The sequence below is a fragment of the Protobothrops mucrosquamatus genome, unplaced genomic scaffold (assembly GCF_001527695.2).
Source record: "Protobothrops mucrosquamatus isolate PMUCROS unplaced genomic scaffold, P.Mucros_1.0 scaffold4519, whole genome shotgun sequence".
Taxonomy (NCBI): domain Eukaryota; kingdom Metazoa; phylum Chordata; class Lepidosauria; order Squamata; family Viperidae; genus Protobothrops; species Protobothrops mucrosquamatus.
Genome location: NW_015390424.1, coordinates 46,139 through 64,186, shown reverse-complemented (window position 1 = coordinate 64,186; position 18,048 = coordinate 46,139). Strand labels below are relative to the sequence as shown.

Genomic DNA, 18,048 nt, shown 5'->3' with positions numbered 1-18,048 from the left:
ATAGATTCCAAACTCCTTATTTTTGTTTCAGAATATTGGCTGATATAAGAAATTTTGCTAAAAACTGGGAACACTGGATGATTTCTGCACTAGAAAATCTACCGGAAGAACTTGCAGCAAAGAAATTACCAATTGCACGGAGATTTGTATCTTCCCTGAAGCGTCAGACCTCCTTTTTACACTTAGCCCAGGTAGAGCTTAAGTAATGAACGGGACAGCATTTATTTTGTAAATTCAGTAGGAATTTCTGCAAATACTCAAGTATTTGCAGAAATTCCTAGTAGAAATGCTATGAAACTATACTGCAAATGCACTCCTTCTTCGAAAAAAGAGGAGAGAGGTACAAGCCATTTGTCTCCTCTAAAAATGCATTCATATGTCAGGGCTACTTAAAGAAGCAAGATGAAAAACTTTTACTAATAGTTCAAAACTGATCTGTATTTGCTATTCTCTCTCTCCCTCTCTCCCTGTCTCCCTCTCTCCCTCCCTCTCTCTCTCTCTCTCTCTCCCTCCCTCCCTCCCTCCCTCCCTCTCTCTCTCTCTCTCCAAATTGCCTCCCATATGGGACTTCAGTTCATTTCAGTTCATTTGCTGACTGTTCAAAGTTACAATGGCACTGAAAAAAGTGACTTGTAACAATTTTTCACACTTATGACCACTGTAGTATCCCCATGGTCATGTGATTAAAATACAGATGCTTGGCAACTGACATATTTATGACGGTTGCAGTGTCCTGGGACCTTGTGATCGACTTTGGCGAACCTTTTGACAAGCAAAATCAATGGAGAAGTTAGATTCATTTAACAACTGGGTCACTAACTTACCAACTGCAGTGATTCACATAACAATTATGGCAATAAAGGTCGTAAAATGGGGCAAAACTCACTTAACAAATGTCTCACTTAGCCACAGAAATTTTGGGCTCAATTGTGTGGTTAAAAGTCGAGGATTATCTGTGTTTGCTGTTGAGGCCGCCAAGATTTAGTTACCAATCTGATAGCACTTTTAGCAATGTATTAATTTTGTTAAATACATCACATAATATTAATATTCAAGCAGCAAAATAATCATATCCGACCATGAATAATTTTCGAAACGTAGCTGTGCTCTGCCACGGCTACTCCGTCAACAGAAATTCAGGATTTTTCCTCTGTTTTTTTTCTTCATAGATTGCACGTCCCGCTCTCTTTGATCAACATATAGTGAATGCCATGGTTGCTGATATTGACAAGGTTGATCTGTATGGCATTGGATCCCAAGCACTTCTCACTATCTCAGGAAGCCTGGACTCTGAGGTGGAGGGCTACACTGAATGTAAGCTTCTGCTTGCATTTGAAAGGATTGTGTTTCTCAGCCTTTCCCAGGGCCTTCATTCTGTTCTGTAAAACTGAACTGCATCCTCGAACTTGCTTTATACTTTCTATATCCGATACGATTCTGTTTTGCATTAGAAGCCAATTTAAAGCAAGGCTGGCTTCAAACATACATCAACACGGACTTATCTGCAGAAATACCCAATTTACTACAGATATCTGAAATTCCCTGATCACAGGAGATTCCCAGTTCGATTCAATAGCATAAGCAGCTTTGGATCAATTTTCCCACTGCCTGCAAAGAACTGTCTTTGGCCCTGAAATTTCCCATAATTTAACACATGGATTAAAAAGCAGCTTGAAATATCAAAATTCATAAAACGGGACATATCTTTTGGAAAGTGTATACAGGTAGTCCTCGACTTCTGACCACAATTGAGCCCACTGTTGCTAAGTGAGACATTTGTTAAGTGAATTTTGCCCCATTTTACAACCTTTATTGCCACAGTTGTTAAGTGAATCACAGTTGTTAAGTTAGTCACATGATTGTTAAGTGACTCTGACTTCCCCACTGGCCTTGCTTGTCAGAAGGTTGCAATGACCCTGGAACACTGCAGCTGCCATAGATACGAGTCAGTTGCCAAGAGTCTGAATTTTGATCACGTGACCATGAGGTTGTAAGTCTGAAAAACAGTCATAAGTCATTTTTTCAGTGCCATTGTAACTTTGAACGGTCACCTAAACAAACTGTTATAAGTCGAGGACTATCTGTAATCAGCTGTTGTGTATGTTATTTGAAATGTTAGTCCCTTCTTCCTTCCCTTCCTCTTCTGCATAGCTATTGCACACACACACACACACACACACACACACACACACACACATATATATATATATATGGATATATATATATATTTCAAAATTTGGATTGCTGACAAAGAATTAAGGGAGAACTGGAATAGCCATTTCGAACTTTTTAGTTCTTTTCAACCAGACATACCCTTCTGAGATTCGAACCTGGGCTGTCTGCATACACATGGTGAAATAATTTATCAGCTTGTATATTTCCCCAGCAATTACTTTTTTATGTTTTTATTAATACCTTTGTGTCTGGCCCTACTCTTTGATTCTTTGTATGGCATGAAAATGATTCCTCACATAAGGAAGATAACAAATGTTTTTGTTGGATTCCTTTTTTGGTTTTCTTATTTAATTGACAAAGATTACCTTCTTTGTTCTTCCTTTTTTTAAAATTCTGATTAAATAAATTTCTCATTGCTACGTGATAGGCAAAATTAATACATAGAGGTTCAAACATTGCTTAATCCCAGTTTGTCAAGACTGCTATAATTGTATTGCTACTGGTTTGCATGAACTGAAGAACATGCAAATGTGAGCTTATTCACACAATAGAGCTTTTCCTCCTCCATGTCATCTTTAAGTAAACGGAGGAATTGTGTTTTCATGTAATGATGATTACAGCAGTATCACCAATAGGACATTTTTTTTGTTAAATATGGTTTAAGTATACCAAAGTACAGTAGCTATAAAACATAATTGACCCAGGACATTAAACTTACCCTGATTTCAATAATTTAGATATTTACTTAGGTAATTCTCACTGAAATTAAAGAGAAATATTTAATGTGGCTTGGCTTTTCTCAAATAAGTATAGCTTCTAAAAAATATTTGATTAAAAATTAGTAAAACAAAATTCAGATTACAAATACTTTCCAATTTTTGTATGCAGTGTGGTGTTCTTTGTTTTCTTTACAGTTCAGTTTTATTATTCCCTGGACAAAATTTTCTAAATTCCCTCTCTTATCTTCTTAGATAGTGATGGTTGATGGTTGATAGTGGGACATCAAAGTTTCTGAATTCATCCCAGTACATAATGGCATATCCTGCAAGTTCTTGAATTAGTTCTTTATTAGCCATAATAATATGAAATAGCAAATATAATTGTAAGGATAATATATGCACCCATATTCCTAAAAGCATAGCTACACATTATATATAAGTCCTTATAAATAAATCTTAATAGTTCTTTTTCTCCACAAAACAGCCACTTCCTGATGAGATGAGTAAGCATAACATTGGAAGGGCAAAAGAAAAGCTTAATTTTCTTCCACTCTGTCATCTCTCTAGTATAATTTTCCCCAGACATTGGCTTTTTGGTTTGGTTAACATGCATCTGTGTGCAATAGGCAGCTAGGATCTGAATTCAGGTATGTGCCATAGAGCAGTGATGGCAAACCTTTTAGAGACCAAGTGCCCAAACTGCAACCCAAAACCCACTTATTTATCGCAAAGTGCCAGGGGCCCATCAGCATTGTAGTGCCCTCGGGGGGGGGCAGGGAAGCATCTCTGAGTGCCGCCTCTGGCACGCAAAAACCAGGGGTGCAAAAATGGGCCACCATGCTGCAAGGCGCAAAAACAGCTGCCACCGTCCTGTGGGATGCAGATACAAGGCGCTGCACCATGCAAAAATGGGGCAGGGCTAGTGAGTATCACGCAGGCACTAGCCCCGCCTCATTTGCAGTGCGTGCATGCTTGCAGCCCTGTGCACCTATGCACGCATGTAAAATGTTTCCCCCTCCCTTTTCTTCCAGTCCGCCAATCGACAATGGTTGGTGACCTCTGCTCTACTACCTCTCCTCGACCTTGCAAGTTGGCCACTTCACCTCCTTTGTGCTGGGCGGGACTCCTGCTCCAGGCGGTGGTGATGGCCTGATGGACCTGCTGCTGGTGGTGGTGGGGCACGCGTGCCAACAGAGAAGGCTCTGAGTGCCACCTCTGGCACATGTGCCATAGGTTCGCCACCACTGCCATAGAGACAATATAATCCCATTGAGAACTCAGTCTTTAATGCATGACTTCTCCAAAGAAGACTGCTAAGAGCATGTATAATGGGACAAAATGTTTTTGAAAAAAGGATATGCATATAGTAATAGTTATATGATACAAAATTTGAATATACAACAGAACTGGGTAGTTTGATTGATTGATACAACTGTCAGTTATGAATAAATGCAAAACCTTCCTAATCACATAACATTTCCGTGGGAAATAAGTCCAGCAGTTAGCTTGATGAACTCAAGAAATCTCCTATATTTTCTCTCTTCTAATTTCCCCTTCACTGCTCTAATTCTTCCTTTTCCTTTCTTTTACATGCTACAAAACTTGTAATGATGGGTGAGTGGCTTCCTGTCCTGTTTAGAGTAGAACACAACCACATACTTTCCTTTTTACATGGTAGATGACTCTATTACAGTGTTCCAAGAATTGAAGGACCTCTTAAAGAAGAATGCTACTGTGGAATCGTTTATTGAATGGCTGGACACGGTCATTGAGCAAAGAGTTATTAAGGTAAGACTAAAATTGAAAATAAATGGCTTCCACTGGTGCCTGTTTATAACCTGATTTTCTGGATACTGCCTTTATGATCAGCAACCTTTCTTCTTATGAAATCTTTTTCCCCCCATCCAATTGTAAATAGTTGCAATTTTCAGGCCTCCATAAAATACTCCAAAGTCTGGTTCCAGAACATCTCCCAAAATTTTCACCACGCTGTAATTTGGGAAAAAATATTAAGTATATCATATTAGCAGTATTTGAATTAGTTTAATATTAATTTTACATTTAAAGTCATTTAAATCAAGTCTAGGATTTTTGGTCTGGGCCTCATCTAATTTTTTTCCCTTGTCCTGTTCTGATGCTACCTACTATTTAAAGAGCAGCCCTAAGAATGCTACCTAAAGGTGAAAAACATCCTTGGCCCCCAAAATAAGCATCAATGTTTAGATTTGCTTTATTGCTGTGATAGAGAGGATGTATTTCCATAGCACTTCAGATGTACATCAATTCATCTAGCATTATATATATATATTTCAAAATATTTGTGTATAATTAATACTTTTGAGTTGTAAATGCAAATTAATCTTGCATTTATATTATATACAAAGGAACTGAAGGGTGTGTCTATGCCTTCTCCTTTAGTAACCTGTAGCCTACCTCATTTCCCATATATCAATTAAATTCCAATATTTAATTTTTCCCATAGAGTTTTTTTTCTTATAAAGCATATAGAGAGGCTAAAGGATGATGGACAGAGATGGAACAGTGAGGGAAGAAGAGGCACTGTTTGTCATATCCCACTAATAAAATGATTGCTACTTTCATGCAGCTTCTATCATTTTACAAAAATAAATAAATAAATCAGAGAATAAAATGATATTCCCAGGTTTGCTTAGTTAATCTTTAGATATTCGTCATTTTAAAAAGCACTGGAGGAAAATTGCCCATCAATTAATATCTATTATGAAACACTGTTCTAGAATAAACATGTACAATATTCAGTGTTTTCTAGCCACGTCTGGAAAAAAAGAACTGGACAATTTACTATATGAATCAAGATTAGAGAGTAAGGGGTAATGATTTACAGAGCACATAATCCTTCCATTGCCCTCGGCCTTCTGTTTGGTGAAAAGGAGTAGGGCCTCTCCATAATACCAAATGGCTTCTTTTGTTTGCTGTTTGCGAAAGTGGCACTTTATAATTTCACCACAAAGAGCTGAAGTCTGATGTCTTATTCAGTGCTAGAGGATTATCCAAAATGAGCATGTGAACTGTTTGATCCTATTTATCCATGTGAAATGGGTATATATAACACTTTTCAGGGTAAAACCCGGTCATAAATGGCTTATAAACTATTTTTACGAAGGGTTTTGTGTTACACACAAAACATATTTACAAGTTCAAAAACATTTTTATAAGCCAATAGTTTGAAGGAGTTTAAAATGCAACACAGCACTTTAATCAAATAAAGATTTAAGGCCAATTTAGGTCCACTGAGATGGGTGGGACATTGCATACAAACTTTGGGGTAGAGAAGATGGGCCTACAATTGGAAGGGTCTGTCTTTAGTCCTACCAGATTGATTGGAGATCTCAAAGAGGATCTCTAGTATATGCGCTCTGTCAGATAAACCAATGGAAGCCTTGGTATGATCACTGCTATCTTTTTAATATATCGGCAGTCAGACTATTCACTGATTTAATCTTCAGCTATATGATACTTGATTAACTGTTTATATGTAGTACCAAACCATACTGAATAACCTAAACCTATTGCCTATCCAATTTTGAGCTTCCATTTAATGTTAAATCAAGGAAGATAATAGAAGAGGTAGAAGAGTAAAATTTAACAAGGAAATATATTATATTCACAATGCAATTATTCTAAGAACTGAAGTATATGCTTCTATGGATACCAATTCAGCCTTTCATCCTTGGTTAATAGCAATAATTGGTGAGTAATTTTAAAAACATACAGAGGAATAATTTTAAAAACTTGCCATCCCCTTATGTCTTGATCCAAATCAGGCCTTTCTCTAATGATTGATATTGAAATAATCAATACGTGCATGTTATACGGCAGGCGTATTCAAACTTGGCCCTTTTATGACTTGTGGACTTCAACTCGCAGAATTCCTTAGCTAGGCATGCTGGCTGAGGAATTCTGGGAATTGAAGTCCACAAGTCATAAAAGGGCCAGGTTTGAAGACCCCTGTTATATAGTGAAGTGTAATGGATTGCAATGCAAATCTGAGGTGCAGGATCATACTGCTAGTAGATGCATCTGTTGAGGCAAAAACTGGCTTCAGAAGGGAAAACCCAGCCTCTCCTTTCTACCTCCTTGTCAACTGGCTGTTTCCAAGTCAGCATTTCAAACTATGGAAGCCTCAGAGTGGCCTTCCGCAGCCTGGTATTTTCCAGATGGGCTGGATTAGAATGGCCAAATGTGACTGAGAATTCTGGGAGCTTTTCTCTGAGACAGCTGAAGGGCACCAGGTTGGAAAAAGCTGCTCAAGACCAGGGGTCTTCAAACGTGGCCCTTTTATGACTTGTGGACTTCAACTCGCAGAATTCCTTAGCTAGGCATGCTGGCTGAGGAATTCTGGGAGTTGAAGTCCACAAGTCATAAAAGGGCCACGTTTGAAGACCCCTGCTCTAGAGGATGTGTAACATTCCAGATGAGGAAAAAGAGGAGAGAGTTTGGCCTGTTGGAAGCCTACAATGACGAGAAGAAAACTAAAAGTGTACTAGGTATGGATAGTAAGAATGTTGCTTTCTTGCATGTATGGCATTCAGATCTTGTGAGATTTTCAGGCGATACAGAGTTAAAGCACATTTTGTTCCCAATACATTATGATAAAGCCAAGATTTCTTGCAGATCAAAAATTCTACTTTTTGTCCTGCAAACTTAGTATTATTTTATTGCAACAGTTGTGACTTCATCCTAGGTTCTTTGCTTGTTTTCTCCCTATAAGCAAGCTTGAACCTGTCTCCTTCACACAGTATTATTCACTGCAAGGACTTACTTAGTCCTTGCATATTCTTCCCACAAAAGATTTTGAACTTCCTTTGTTTAATTAAATACCACCTCCCTATTCTTTCACCAAGGTATAGTTCATCATTGAGAATGCAGTTTCTGACCCCTGAGCTTATATCCCTGAACTCCATGCCAAGTAATTTCCATGATTTGTTTTCCTCCTTGCCAGAGTGTATGAAAGATGGTTGTAGAAATTTTCTAGCCAGAAAAGATGGATTCTACACATATTGAATCCAAAAACAAACAAAAAAAATCAAATGTAAAGTCCAATTTATTAACGGGAGAGAAAAATGAGTTTGCTTGTTTTTGGATAATTCCTGATATCTCATTTCATTTTTGAGACTCTCACAGTTTTTTAACCAGCATTTGCTCTTTATAACAGCAACTGCAGATAGTAGACCACTGCCAACCTTTATCAGCACTTCTTGTGGTCATTTTTAGTTTTTTTTTTCTTACCATCCATTTCAAAGGGTCTGAAATGCAAAATACCAGTTTAAAATACTGAACTTCACCAGCACATACTGTATAGACATTCCAAATATTATAAATATAGTATTATATACACCATGATAGAGCTGCTGGGGACACACAAGAGATATTAAACAAAATAAAATTATATAACAGAAATAATAATCCTATTGTTTTTTATTCATTAAGTTGTTCTTCCACTGCTAACAAAAGGAAGCAGGTGGAAAGCCAATCCATTTATTTAATATTACTCAAAAAGTCACAGCTCTATTATTATGCCTGAGGCAAAGTGTTTTAAAAGCAACTCCTCTAAATTGCTTGTGAGCTCTCAGAAAGATCCCAACCCATATTAAGAGAACTCTTTGGGGTAGAAAATTTAATTTCAAATTCCTGATTGCTCCTTAATACATTTCATAGGTTTGAACTCTCAGGGCTTCTCTAAACTGCCTGGTTGTCACTACTATTTTTCTTTCCCTGAGCTAATTACATTTCTCTGAGCTTACTGTTTTTTAAATAAGTCCAGTGGTGCACTGCTTTAGCATCATTGAGGTAAAAGTGTTTCACTCCCATTCCGAAATAGCCCAATTGTTATTAATGGAGGGAGATGGTTAGAAACAGATGAGCTTGGTGTGAATATATCTTTATGCAATTGCATAAAGTCCTTAGTCAACACACAGTTTTCTAAGGAGGCCATCATAAGGAAAAGACAAGTGAACTGAATCTCAAGAAATATTACACAATGACAGGAATGTAGAATCTGCTTTAAAATATAAAAGATTCAAAACCACTATTTTCTCCTTTTAGGCAAGCAAGCAGAATGGTCGGTCTCTAAAGAAGAGAGCCCAAGACTTCCTTCTCAAGTGGAGCTTCTTTGGAGCTCGAGTAATGCACAATCTCACTTTGAACAATGCATCCAGTTTTGGTATTTGATTCTTCTCCAATTCTTTTGTTTGTTTATAATGTTAAAAATGGACTGGATCTGGTAGGGTCTGTAGGGAAAACATTCTGGAAAATCTTCCCCCTGCATCCAAATGGGGAAGGAAGTTGAGCAATGCTCAGAATGTTGGGAATCCTTCCATTCTAAGCTCCTTTCTTCCCTCCTCTGTGTTATATGACCTTATAGTCCCGTGTTTCTCAATCTTAGCAATTTTAAGATTGTCTGGATTTCAAGTGGCTGGGAAAATCTAGAAGTTGAAGTCAAAACATCTTAAAGTTGCTTAGGTTGAGAAACACTCCTATAGATCATATGCAACTTACCCTTTGCTCCCCAGTACAAATAACTACACAAAAATACATTGATGCACAAGAAATGCACGTATAGAAATAAAACATTGCTTTATTAACCAGAAAAAAGAATGCAGACTTCCCTGATTGCTGATGGTAAAGAAATTGGAAGCCACGTGGTTTGCTCCCCCTATCTTTGAAAATCTTTATTCTTTACAATAGGTGTATAAACTTATTTGAAGTCTTAAGACACCTTTTTCCTGTAAATCCCTTCTTCAAACCCTACAAAATTAAAAAGTCCAATGACATCAACAACTATGCAACCTGCAGCTCCTAAAAGATTTTTTTTTAAAATAATAATAAAAGTGCAGCCCCTGTAAAAATAGCTGTTGATCCCCATGCATATCTATTTTCTTTTTTATTTGACTCACATACGAGGGCAATTTGGAAATAAACCTCCATTTCGTTATCAATAACAGACACTCGCAGATAGAGAACTTTTATTATACACATTAGAAAACTACAACATTACATTACTTTTTGATATAATTGCCATTCAAATTGAGGCACTTGTCAAAATCTGGGTCACCCCCCCAAAGCCTAGATTTGGCGCCAAGCGACTACTACTAAGGAATTTCAAACCTAAGACATTATGACAAGTGCCTCAATCTGAATGGCAATTATGTCAAAAAAGTAATGTAACGTTGCAGTTTTCTAAAGTGTATAATAAAAGTTCTGTATCTGCGAGTGTCTGTTATTAATAACCAAACAGAGATATATTTCTGAATTGCCCTCGTACTTTCTTGTCATGCACAAGTTACCACATCTTCATTCACAGAACTGGTTTATCATGTGGCAGGGATAAGTATGACTTCTCTGTCTTAAACATAACGTGAATTCATCCCCATGCCATTCAAACCTTCATTTTTTGTGTGAAAAGAGGGGAGACACCTGGTTCTAACAACAGATATCATTAGTGGATGGGAGTGCTATGCAAACAACTAGATGTTTAGTAGAGCGAGGACGATATTCTGCTATATGTATAACAATATTATTCCTTTGGAACTCCTTATACATATTTTTACGAATAGGCCATCAAGATTCGATCAGCTACTTTTTAGTTGTTTAACATTAGGAAAATGCAGCAAATCCATTCTCCTGCATGGATTCAGTGTTACTGTGTTCTAATGTAGGTCTGTTCAAGTATAAAGCATGTCTCACTTTCATCAGTGTTGTACTTTGATGTCATCGGTTGTCAAATAACTTGCAGGACAGTAAACATATTGAGTGAGGTGGGCCAGCATCAAGCAAGATTAGGATGAGGAGTTAAGCACCATGCTTTGTTGGTCTTAGTAGGTCACTGAAAGTCCAGCCATTATTTGTTTGTTTCACTTGCTCCTTGTGCAGTGTTGAGAGATGGTCAGCAAGATAAGATTATGCACCATCTCTTCACTTTTCTTTCTTTCATTTTAGGTTCATTTCATCTCATCCGCATGCTTTTAGATGAATATATCCTCCTTGCGATGGAGACCCAATTCCACAACGATAAAGAACAAGAACTTCAGAATTTATTGGACAAATATATGAAGAATTTAGGTAACTGGAATTGGTAGTTGGCAATCTTTAGAAATCTGAAGCCCAAAGGGGGTGTGCCTGTTTGTTTAATGTTAGACAGATAGATGCCTAAATTGAGTGAATATTTGGATATACTTACATGTTGGTCTTTAGAGGAATAATTGTCTCATACTTAATACTGTTATGCTTATTAGTTTAAATTTCTAGACATTTCATTCTAAAGCACATGAACATTTAATAATATTCAAAAAATTTGTTTCAAAGCAGGTCTGATTAAATTCAAGCAGGCAATGTTGAATCAATATTTGGAGTTGTATTATTGAAAATGCTTTCAAATTCGGTATGTTTTAATATTTGACCCAAACTATTTCATATTTAATAGGCTGGAATCAGCATTCTACATATCAATGTGACTGAAGCTAATAAATGTCCACTGCAGACTGTTGAAGAAAAATACTTAAAAAGCAGTTTATTGTTTGATTTTTCAAAGGATTTTTAAAGCTTTTCTTAAAAGGAAATGGTATTTTCTAATAGCTTGAAGTGCAATCTGCAATACATTCTGGGCTTTATACCTGTTCTAAACATTTATTAAATGACATCCTCATCTTCATTACAACCTATGTTATTGCAATGTTCAATCATATACAGCACTTAATAATTTACACTGTTTAACACAGTGGTTCTCAACCTGTGGGTCGGGACCCCATTTGGGGTCGATCGACCATTTCACTGGGGTCGCCAAGCAAGGCTGTCCGCCATTTTTTTTGTCCGCCATTTTTTTTGTCCGCCATTTTTTTCCCCTTTTCCGGTGGGTGCCTTACCTCCCTTGGGCTGGGCCAGCTGGTGGTCGGCCTGCTCCATCTCTGCCGCTTGCCAGCTACGCCTCGGCTGGCGCAGGGGGCGGAACCATGCATGCGCGGCGCTCCCGGGCAGGGAAAGTCCTCGACTTACGACCGGTTTAGTCCTCGACTTACGACCGGTTTAGTCCTCGACTTACGACTGGTTGGGGTCGCGGCATTAAAAAGGTTGAGAACCACTGGTTTAACAGATCTGTTATCATGGTAATTATTAGGTCTCATTCCTAAGCTGACCTGAATGCATTTCTATTCTATATGGTTTATGGATATTTTTAGGTGAAAGTCACTGTCAGTACTTTCTAAATTACAACAGAAGTAATACAGTACAGTCTCACTAAATTAGTGCTGCCCAGAATGCCAACTTCCATCCTTTGCAACCCAAGACATCTGGAGGGCTCTAGGTGAAGGAAGGTTGCCTAATCAATCCAGTATTATCAGAGATGATGCCGAATATCTTATCTGCCCGTGTGGGCATCCATTATTTAGGCAAGGGAAAGTAAAGGATGAAACTTACATGACAACATCACCATGCAAATTGCTGCAACTTACATCCTTTGTGTAATATTAAAGGCCTGGAGACTAAAACATATGAAGAACAGTTGCAGGATTTGGGAATGGCCAGTCTAGAGAAAAGAAGGACTAGGGGGGACATGATAGAAGTATTCCAGTATTTGAGAGGCTGCCACAAGGAGGAGGGGATCAATTTATTTCCCAAAGCACCAGAAGGCAAGACAAGAAACAATGGATGGAAACGAATCAAGGAGAGAAGCAACCTGGAATTAAGGAGAAACTTCCTAACAGTGAGGACAATTAACCAGTGAAAGAACTTGCCTTCAGACGTTGTGGGTGTTTTATCACTCGAGGTTTTTAAGAAGAGACTGGACAACCACTTGTCTGAAATGATATGGGGATTCATGTTTGAGCAGGGGGTTGGACTCGATGACCTCCAAGGTCCCTTCCAACTTTATTATTATTATCATTATCGTTATTGTTGTTGTTGTTGTTGTTGTTATTATTATTATTATTTTCTGTCTTGTTTCCTGGTCTTTATTTCATACTACCAAACCTTTGTTATTTTTTCCAGATGCCAGTAAAGCCACCTTTACAGCATCCCCCAGTTCTTGTTTCCTAGCAAACCGCAACAAGGCTGTCCCAATTGCTAGCGATGCCTCAGTGAAAAACGAATGCCTGGTAGAGCAAACCTATTTCTCTTTATCATCCAGTCATCATGGAAGCATATCGTCTGGCCTGAACCCATGCCCTGCAGGAGACAGTGAGAATATGCAACCCACAGGTAGGAAACAATGGAGATGCTGGCTCTTGATCAGTTCTCTTTAAGTTGCCAAAAGGAATCGCAGAAGAAGAACACTTGAACACCCATGACTGTTTCTTGTTGCCTGGTTTTAGAAAAAAAACAACACATCTGTTTGTTTTTTCCAGGTCAGACAGACCTCTCTCAGAGCACTGCTCACCTTATCACTCCGCCCATTTCTCCAGCCATAGTCAGCCGAGGAAGTGTTATCAACCAGGGACCGATGGCTGCCAGACCATCCAGTGTAGATCCATCATTATCTGCACACTCCCACTGCTCTTCTTATTCTGAATATCTCTATCAGACGGTGCCACAAATGAACCAGAACTTCTATGGAGCCGGTGCCAATTATCCAGCCATGTTCAGGGCCCAGACACATCTGCCTTCGGGATCCTGTCCCCAGAGGGCAGAATCTAGCCTTTGCCCAGCAGCCAATGAGCAGCAACGTTTCTCCCGGGACCACTTCAATAGCAGTTGTGCTGTGTCTTCATACAGTACCCGTTCCCTTCCTCTTTATGGAGCCTCTTCAGCTGCACAGGAGACACATTGTATGCAAATTTTGAACAATGGGAGCTGCAGCTTTGCGAACAACACCCCAACGAGTTCTTGTCAAGGATCATCATATTCCACAGCTGCTTCTAATGGTATTAATCATTTTCAGAATTTTACTTTATTGTCTTTGATCTAGAGTTCAGTCTAGTATTCTTGTAGTCCTTGGACTAGTTCACATGTGGATTTTAACTTTGTGTAAGCATGTGCAGATATTTTTAAGGTCACCTATTTAATGAAAAATTATTGCAGAGATATGATAAAAGTTGAGAAAAGAATAAGGGTTAATTGATCCATCTCGTGGGTTTATGTGAAAATCTAGCATGCAACAGTGTTTTCTGGTGAAGCTGGTCTATCAGAACACCCAGTTTACAAAGCAATCTACTTATTGCTTTTAGCCCCAATCTAGGAGCGTTTTTTTTTATCATACAGGCAAGCAGCCCACATTCGAATCTCAGAAGGATATGGCTAGCTAATGAGAGCTAAATAGCTCAAAATAGCTATACTAATCTCCCTTTAACTCTTTGTCGGCAAAATCCAAATTGAACACACACACACATATATACACACACACACATACACATACACACACATATACATACACATATACACACAGATATATATATATATACACTATACACATACAAACACACATATACACATACACACACATACACACACATACAAGTAGTTCTGCAGGATGCTGCCACGGCCACAACCATGAAATTAAGTACCCCTCAATCAGCACCATGACAATGTCAAATGGTTGCTGAATGAGTGGTTATTAAACAAGGATTACCTGTACTAAAGTATGTGCTCATCATATTTGATAGTGAATATTTTAGTTTATTGTTTGCAATAATCACTTTCGTGATAGTTTGCCATGTAGTTGATCATTCTGTTATTTAGATGTACACATACTGTATTTAAGAGAGAAAGACTGTTTCATAAGAGCATCTAAAATACTCTCTCCAACCTGTGTCTTCCTGAGGGATTGCATCTCTGTAATCCACAATCAGCATCCACCAGTGTGATTGGTTTTTGTATCTTCTGTTTTCTAACTTTACATCCCCTGCGTGAAGTGGATTAAAAATTTGATTTTGTTAGCCATGACTTTAATATTTAAGGTTTAAATTGTTGCCAAATATCTCATGACTGATACAATGGATGCTGTAATTAAAATCTTTTCAAAATGATACATCATGGCAATTCCTTTTTTGCTAAAATGTCCAATCTATATTTTGTAAATCCTCATTTCTTCTGATATCAAAACACAAGAATATTATACATGATATATAATATATTATAATATAGAATATATATGATATACCTTATCTATAAATGTCAGAAACATAAGTAATAATACATAAATATAAGAACGATGATATCTTTAGCTGGAAGAGGATCTTTGTTCCCTATTTATAACAATACAAAGGCATATATACTTTAAACATGAAACATAACTTTTTTTATTTAAATTTATTTAATGAAACTAATTAATAGCTTTATTTTTTTTTAAAAAAAACAACTAAGGTTTACAGGGTAGTGCTTATACAATATTGTCTGTGGTTCTAGATGTTTACTCACTGATTGTCAATCTCCTGTTAACAGGGTTCTATGGAAATAACACAAACTATTCAGATTCCCACAGATTTGAGTCATTGGTAGATCAGCATGTTTCTGTCATCAGCAGCATAAGCAGCGTTCGCCCGTTGCCTCCATACAGTGACATTCATGATACACTCTGCATCTTAGAGGATACAGGAAGGAAACAGGGAACATCTTATTATCCAGATGCCTCCATCGTGGGTCAAAACTCTATAAGTAAGTAAAACTGAAATAGTGTTGGTGTGGCATGGATGCCCTTTTCTTCTGGCTTCATGCCCAGGGTGAATATGAAAGGGAGAACTGTGTTGGTTAACCAGGCTCACAACCTCCACACAGTAGCCAAAGATACCTAATAATTCCTCAACCTATCTAATCTCAGATGATCTCAAAAAGCTAAGGGTATCCGGAGCTGATTAGTACTGAATTAGAAGAATAAGTTATGCTGCAGATTGGCATCGGCAGGGTATATAATAAAAGTATGTGAATCTGCGTAAAAGCCCCGTAAAAATGATATTCAATAAAATATATTTGTTCTGTTTTAGTCATGTCTCTTTGCTGTCTTAAATCTTGTCTATGTCTCTTCCAGTAGAAGACCTTAGGGATCTAAATAATTTCTAAAGCCAAAAAAGGGTTCAGTGGTGGCCGCAGAACAAAGAAACGATACTTTAACATACAGGCTCACACCAGGAAAGTTAGTGACACATGGTGACGATCCCTTTGCTTATTTGTACTCTCTGAGATCATTTTCCTGTTTCAGAAAAATCAAAGCAGCTGACTTGGGAATTACTAAAACTGTTATTAGATTACATTCTCCAATTCAGTGCATAATTAGTGTAAATCTTGGCGTATTAGTATTTAAGAAATGAAATCCAGATTGGAGGATGACCTTGCTAGATGTATTAAAAGCTCTGGAATCTTTTCCTTTTTTTCTTTTTTAGAAGCACCACAAAGAGTAACTCTTGTCATTTTCTTTGTAGCTTCAGAAATGCTGCCTGCTCTGCCTACAAATTCCTCTCAATGCATGTATAGCCATTCTCGACAATGCCCTTCTCAGGAACCAATGGACTCTTCTGGACAAGCTAACAATGAGATGGTGTCATCCTTACCACCAATTAATATTGTCTTCATGGGAACTGCTGCTGGAGGCACCTGATTTTTAGTTCTCACTTACTTCCTCCACTTAGCAACTTTGTTCATCAGAAAAGTTTTACAAATTGATTTTAAAGAGTGTCCAGAAAGATTTTATGGTGCATGCTTAAGTAATATTGGACTTCTCAGTCCGAGTGCAAATTATTTCTTATATGTAAATGAGAATATACTTGCAAAGTGGTTTTCTTCTTATTGCTGACTGGGTTTAAATGCACATTTAGAGAATGATCATATTTCCAGTTTCCCCTCATTGCAATTTAAAACAATAATTAAACAGTGTTTCATTCTTCCAGCAAAACCAATTCCTCTTTCTCTCATTGCAATTTCTCTCTCTTTGATACACCACCTACATTCTGGAAACTCTTTGGATTGCACAGGTGCACCTGACTGTGATACCTACTCCAGACTTAGAAACACAGATGCACTTTCGTGATACATTTGGTATTTTTCCCTAGTCCAGCATCCTCCTGAGAGACAGGAATATCAAATCAATTTTAGATGGACAGGAATATCAAACAACTTTAACCTGCCTGGCAGGGATTTAGGAAGTCGTTTCGCAGAGTTTGAAGCCACCAAATTAAGAAAACCTATCCTAAAACATTTCACAATACTAAGACACAGCATATTTTGTGATTTTGCTCCCAAGCAACAATCGTAGCCCTTCTTCCCATCCTTTCAGTTAGGCCTGAAATTACACTGTTTCATTAAATAGTTATCAGTTCTCCAAGTGTCATGCCTTAAGAGAGGGCAGTGGCAAACCACTTCCCAAAAAAATTGGCTAAGAAAACTAACAGTAATACTTAATTACAAGTAGGGAAAATAGCAATAATAATAACAATAATGATGCATGATGATGATGTGATGATGTATGGATCCTGGGTAACTGCCTATGTGTACTTTATATTCTGTTATATTATTCTAATGTTTTGTAATCTATGGTTGTTATGGACATGGCAACTGTAGTTTTCCCAGTCTGCTAATTTTTAGAAGCTTCCTTGTTAGATACATTTTTAATCAAAATATGTGTGGTTCACTATGATTTCATGATTTCATTTTATTGTTACCCCATATATTACCCACATTTTGCCCCTTTTTTCATTTCCTCTCTTGGGATATTTCACTTTCTTTCTTTTTCAGAATATCAGAACAGAGATACAAATTTTTGTCTGGATATTTCATAGGGCATTGCTATGAATGGACTTTGCAGTGGAAGATATGATTTTGATATCAATAGCTCTCCACCATTATAACTCAACACTCTTATTGTTGTAAAGACACACAATATTTTTTAAAAGTGCCAAAATTTCAGTGTAGCAGCTTCATTAATTTGACATTAGCAGTACAAGCTACTCTTACAGTACCTAACAATAGAACCCAAGTTTGTACAATAAAGTCATCTTATTATTACTTAATACACCATAAAATTATTGTTGTGAATATTTACCTGTGGAAGGTTTCATGTATGTCTTTTTGTTTAAAAATGTATTTTTAACGTGCTTCAGTCTTCTTACTTATAGAACTGCCATGAGTTCAGAAGAGCCTTAAAAATTCAATATTCAAATGGGTCAGTTTGCACTCAGGAGAAGATATATGAAATATC

The 18,048-nt window shown here is 37.5% G+C and overlaps 1 protein-coding gene across 1 annotated transcript in view; it reads left to right on the top strand.

Annotated features, from left to right (window-relative positions):
- Nucleotides 1-16,711, top strand: part of RFX6 (regulatory factor X6) — a gene marked incomplete at its 5' end in the record, with an annotated part of 34,207 nt that extends 17,496 nt beyond the window's left edge. Inside the window, 9 exons of the mRNA XM_029286677.1 lie at nt 32-191; nt 1,170-1,314; nt 4,573-4,682; nt 8,979-9,096; nt 10,872-10,994; nt 12,915-13,124; nt 13,271-13,786; nt 15,303-15,515; nt 16,277-16,711. Coding sequence (XP_029142510.1) covers nt 32-191; nt 1,170-1,314; nt 4,573-4,682; nt 8,979-9,096; nt 10,872-10,994; nt 12,915-13,124; nt 13,271-13,786; nt 15,303-15,515; nt 16,277-16,452 — 1,771 coding nt within the window. The remainder of the gene's footprint in view (nt 1-31; nt 192-1,169; nt 1,315-4,572; nt 4,683-8,978; nt 9,097-10,871; nt 10,995-12,914; nt 13,125-13,270; nt 13,787-15,302; nt 15,516-16,276) is intronic.
- Nucleotides 16,712-18,048: the final 1,337 nt, after the last annotated feature.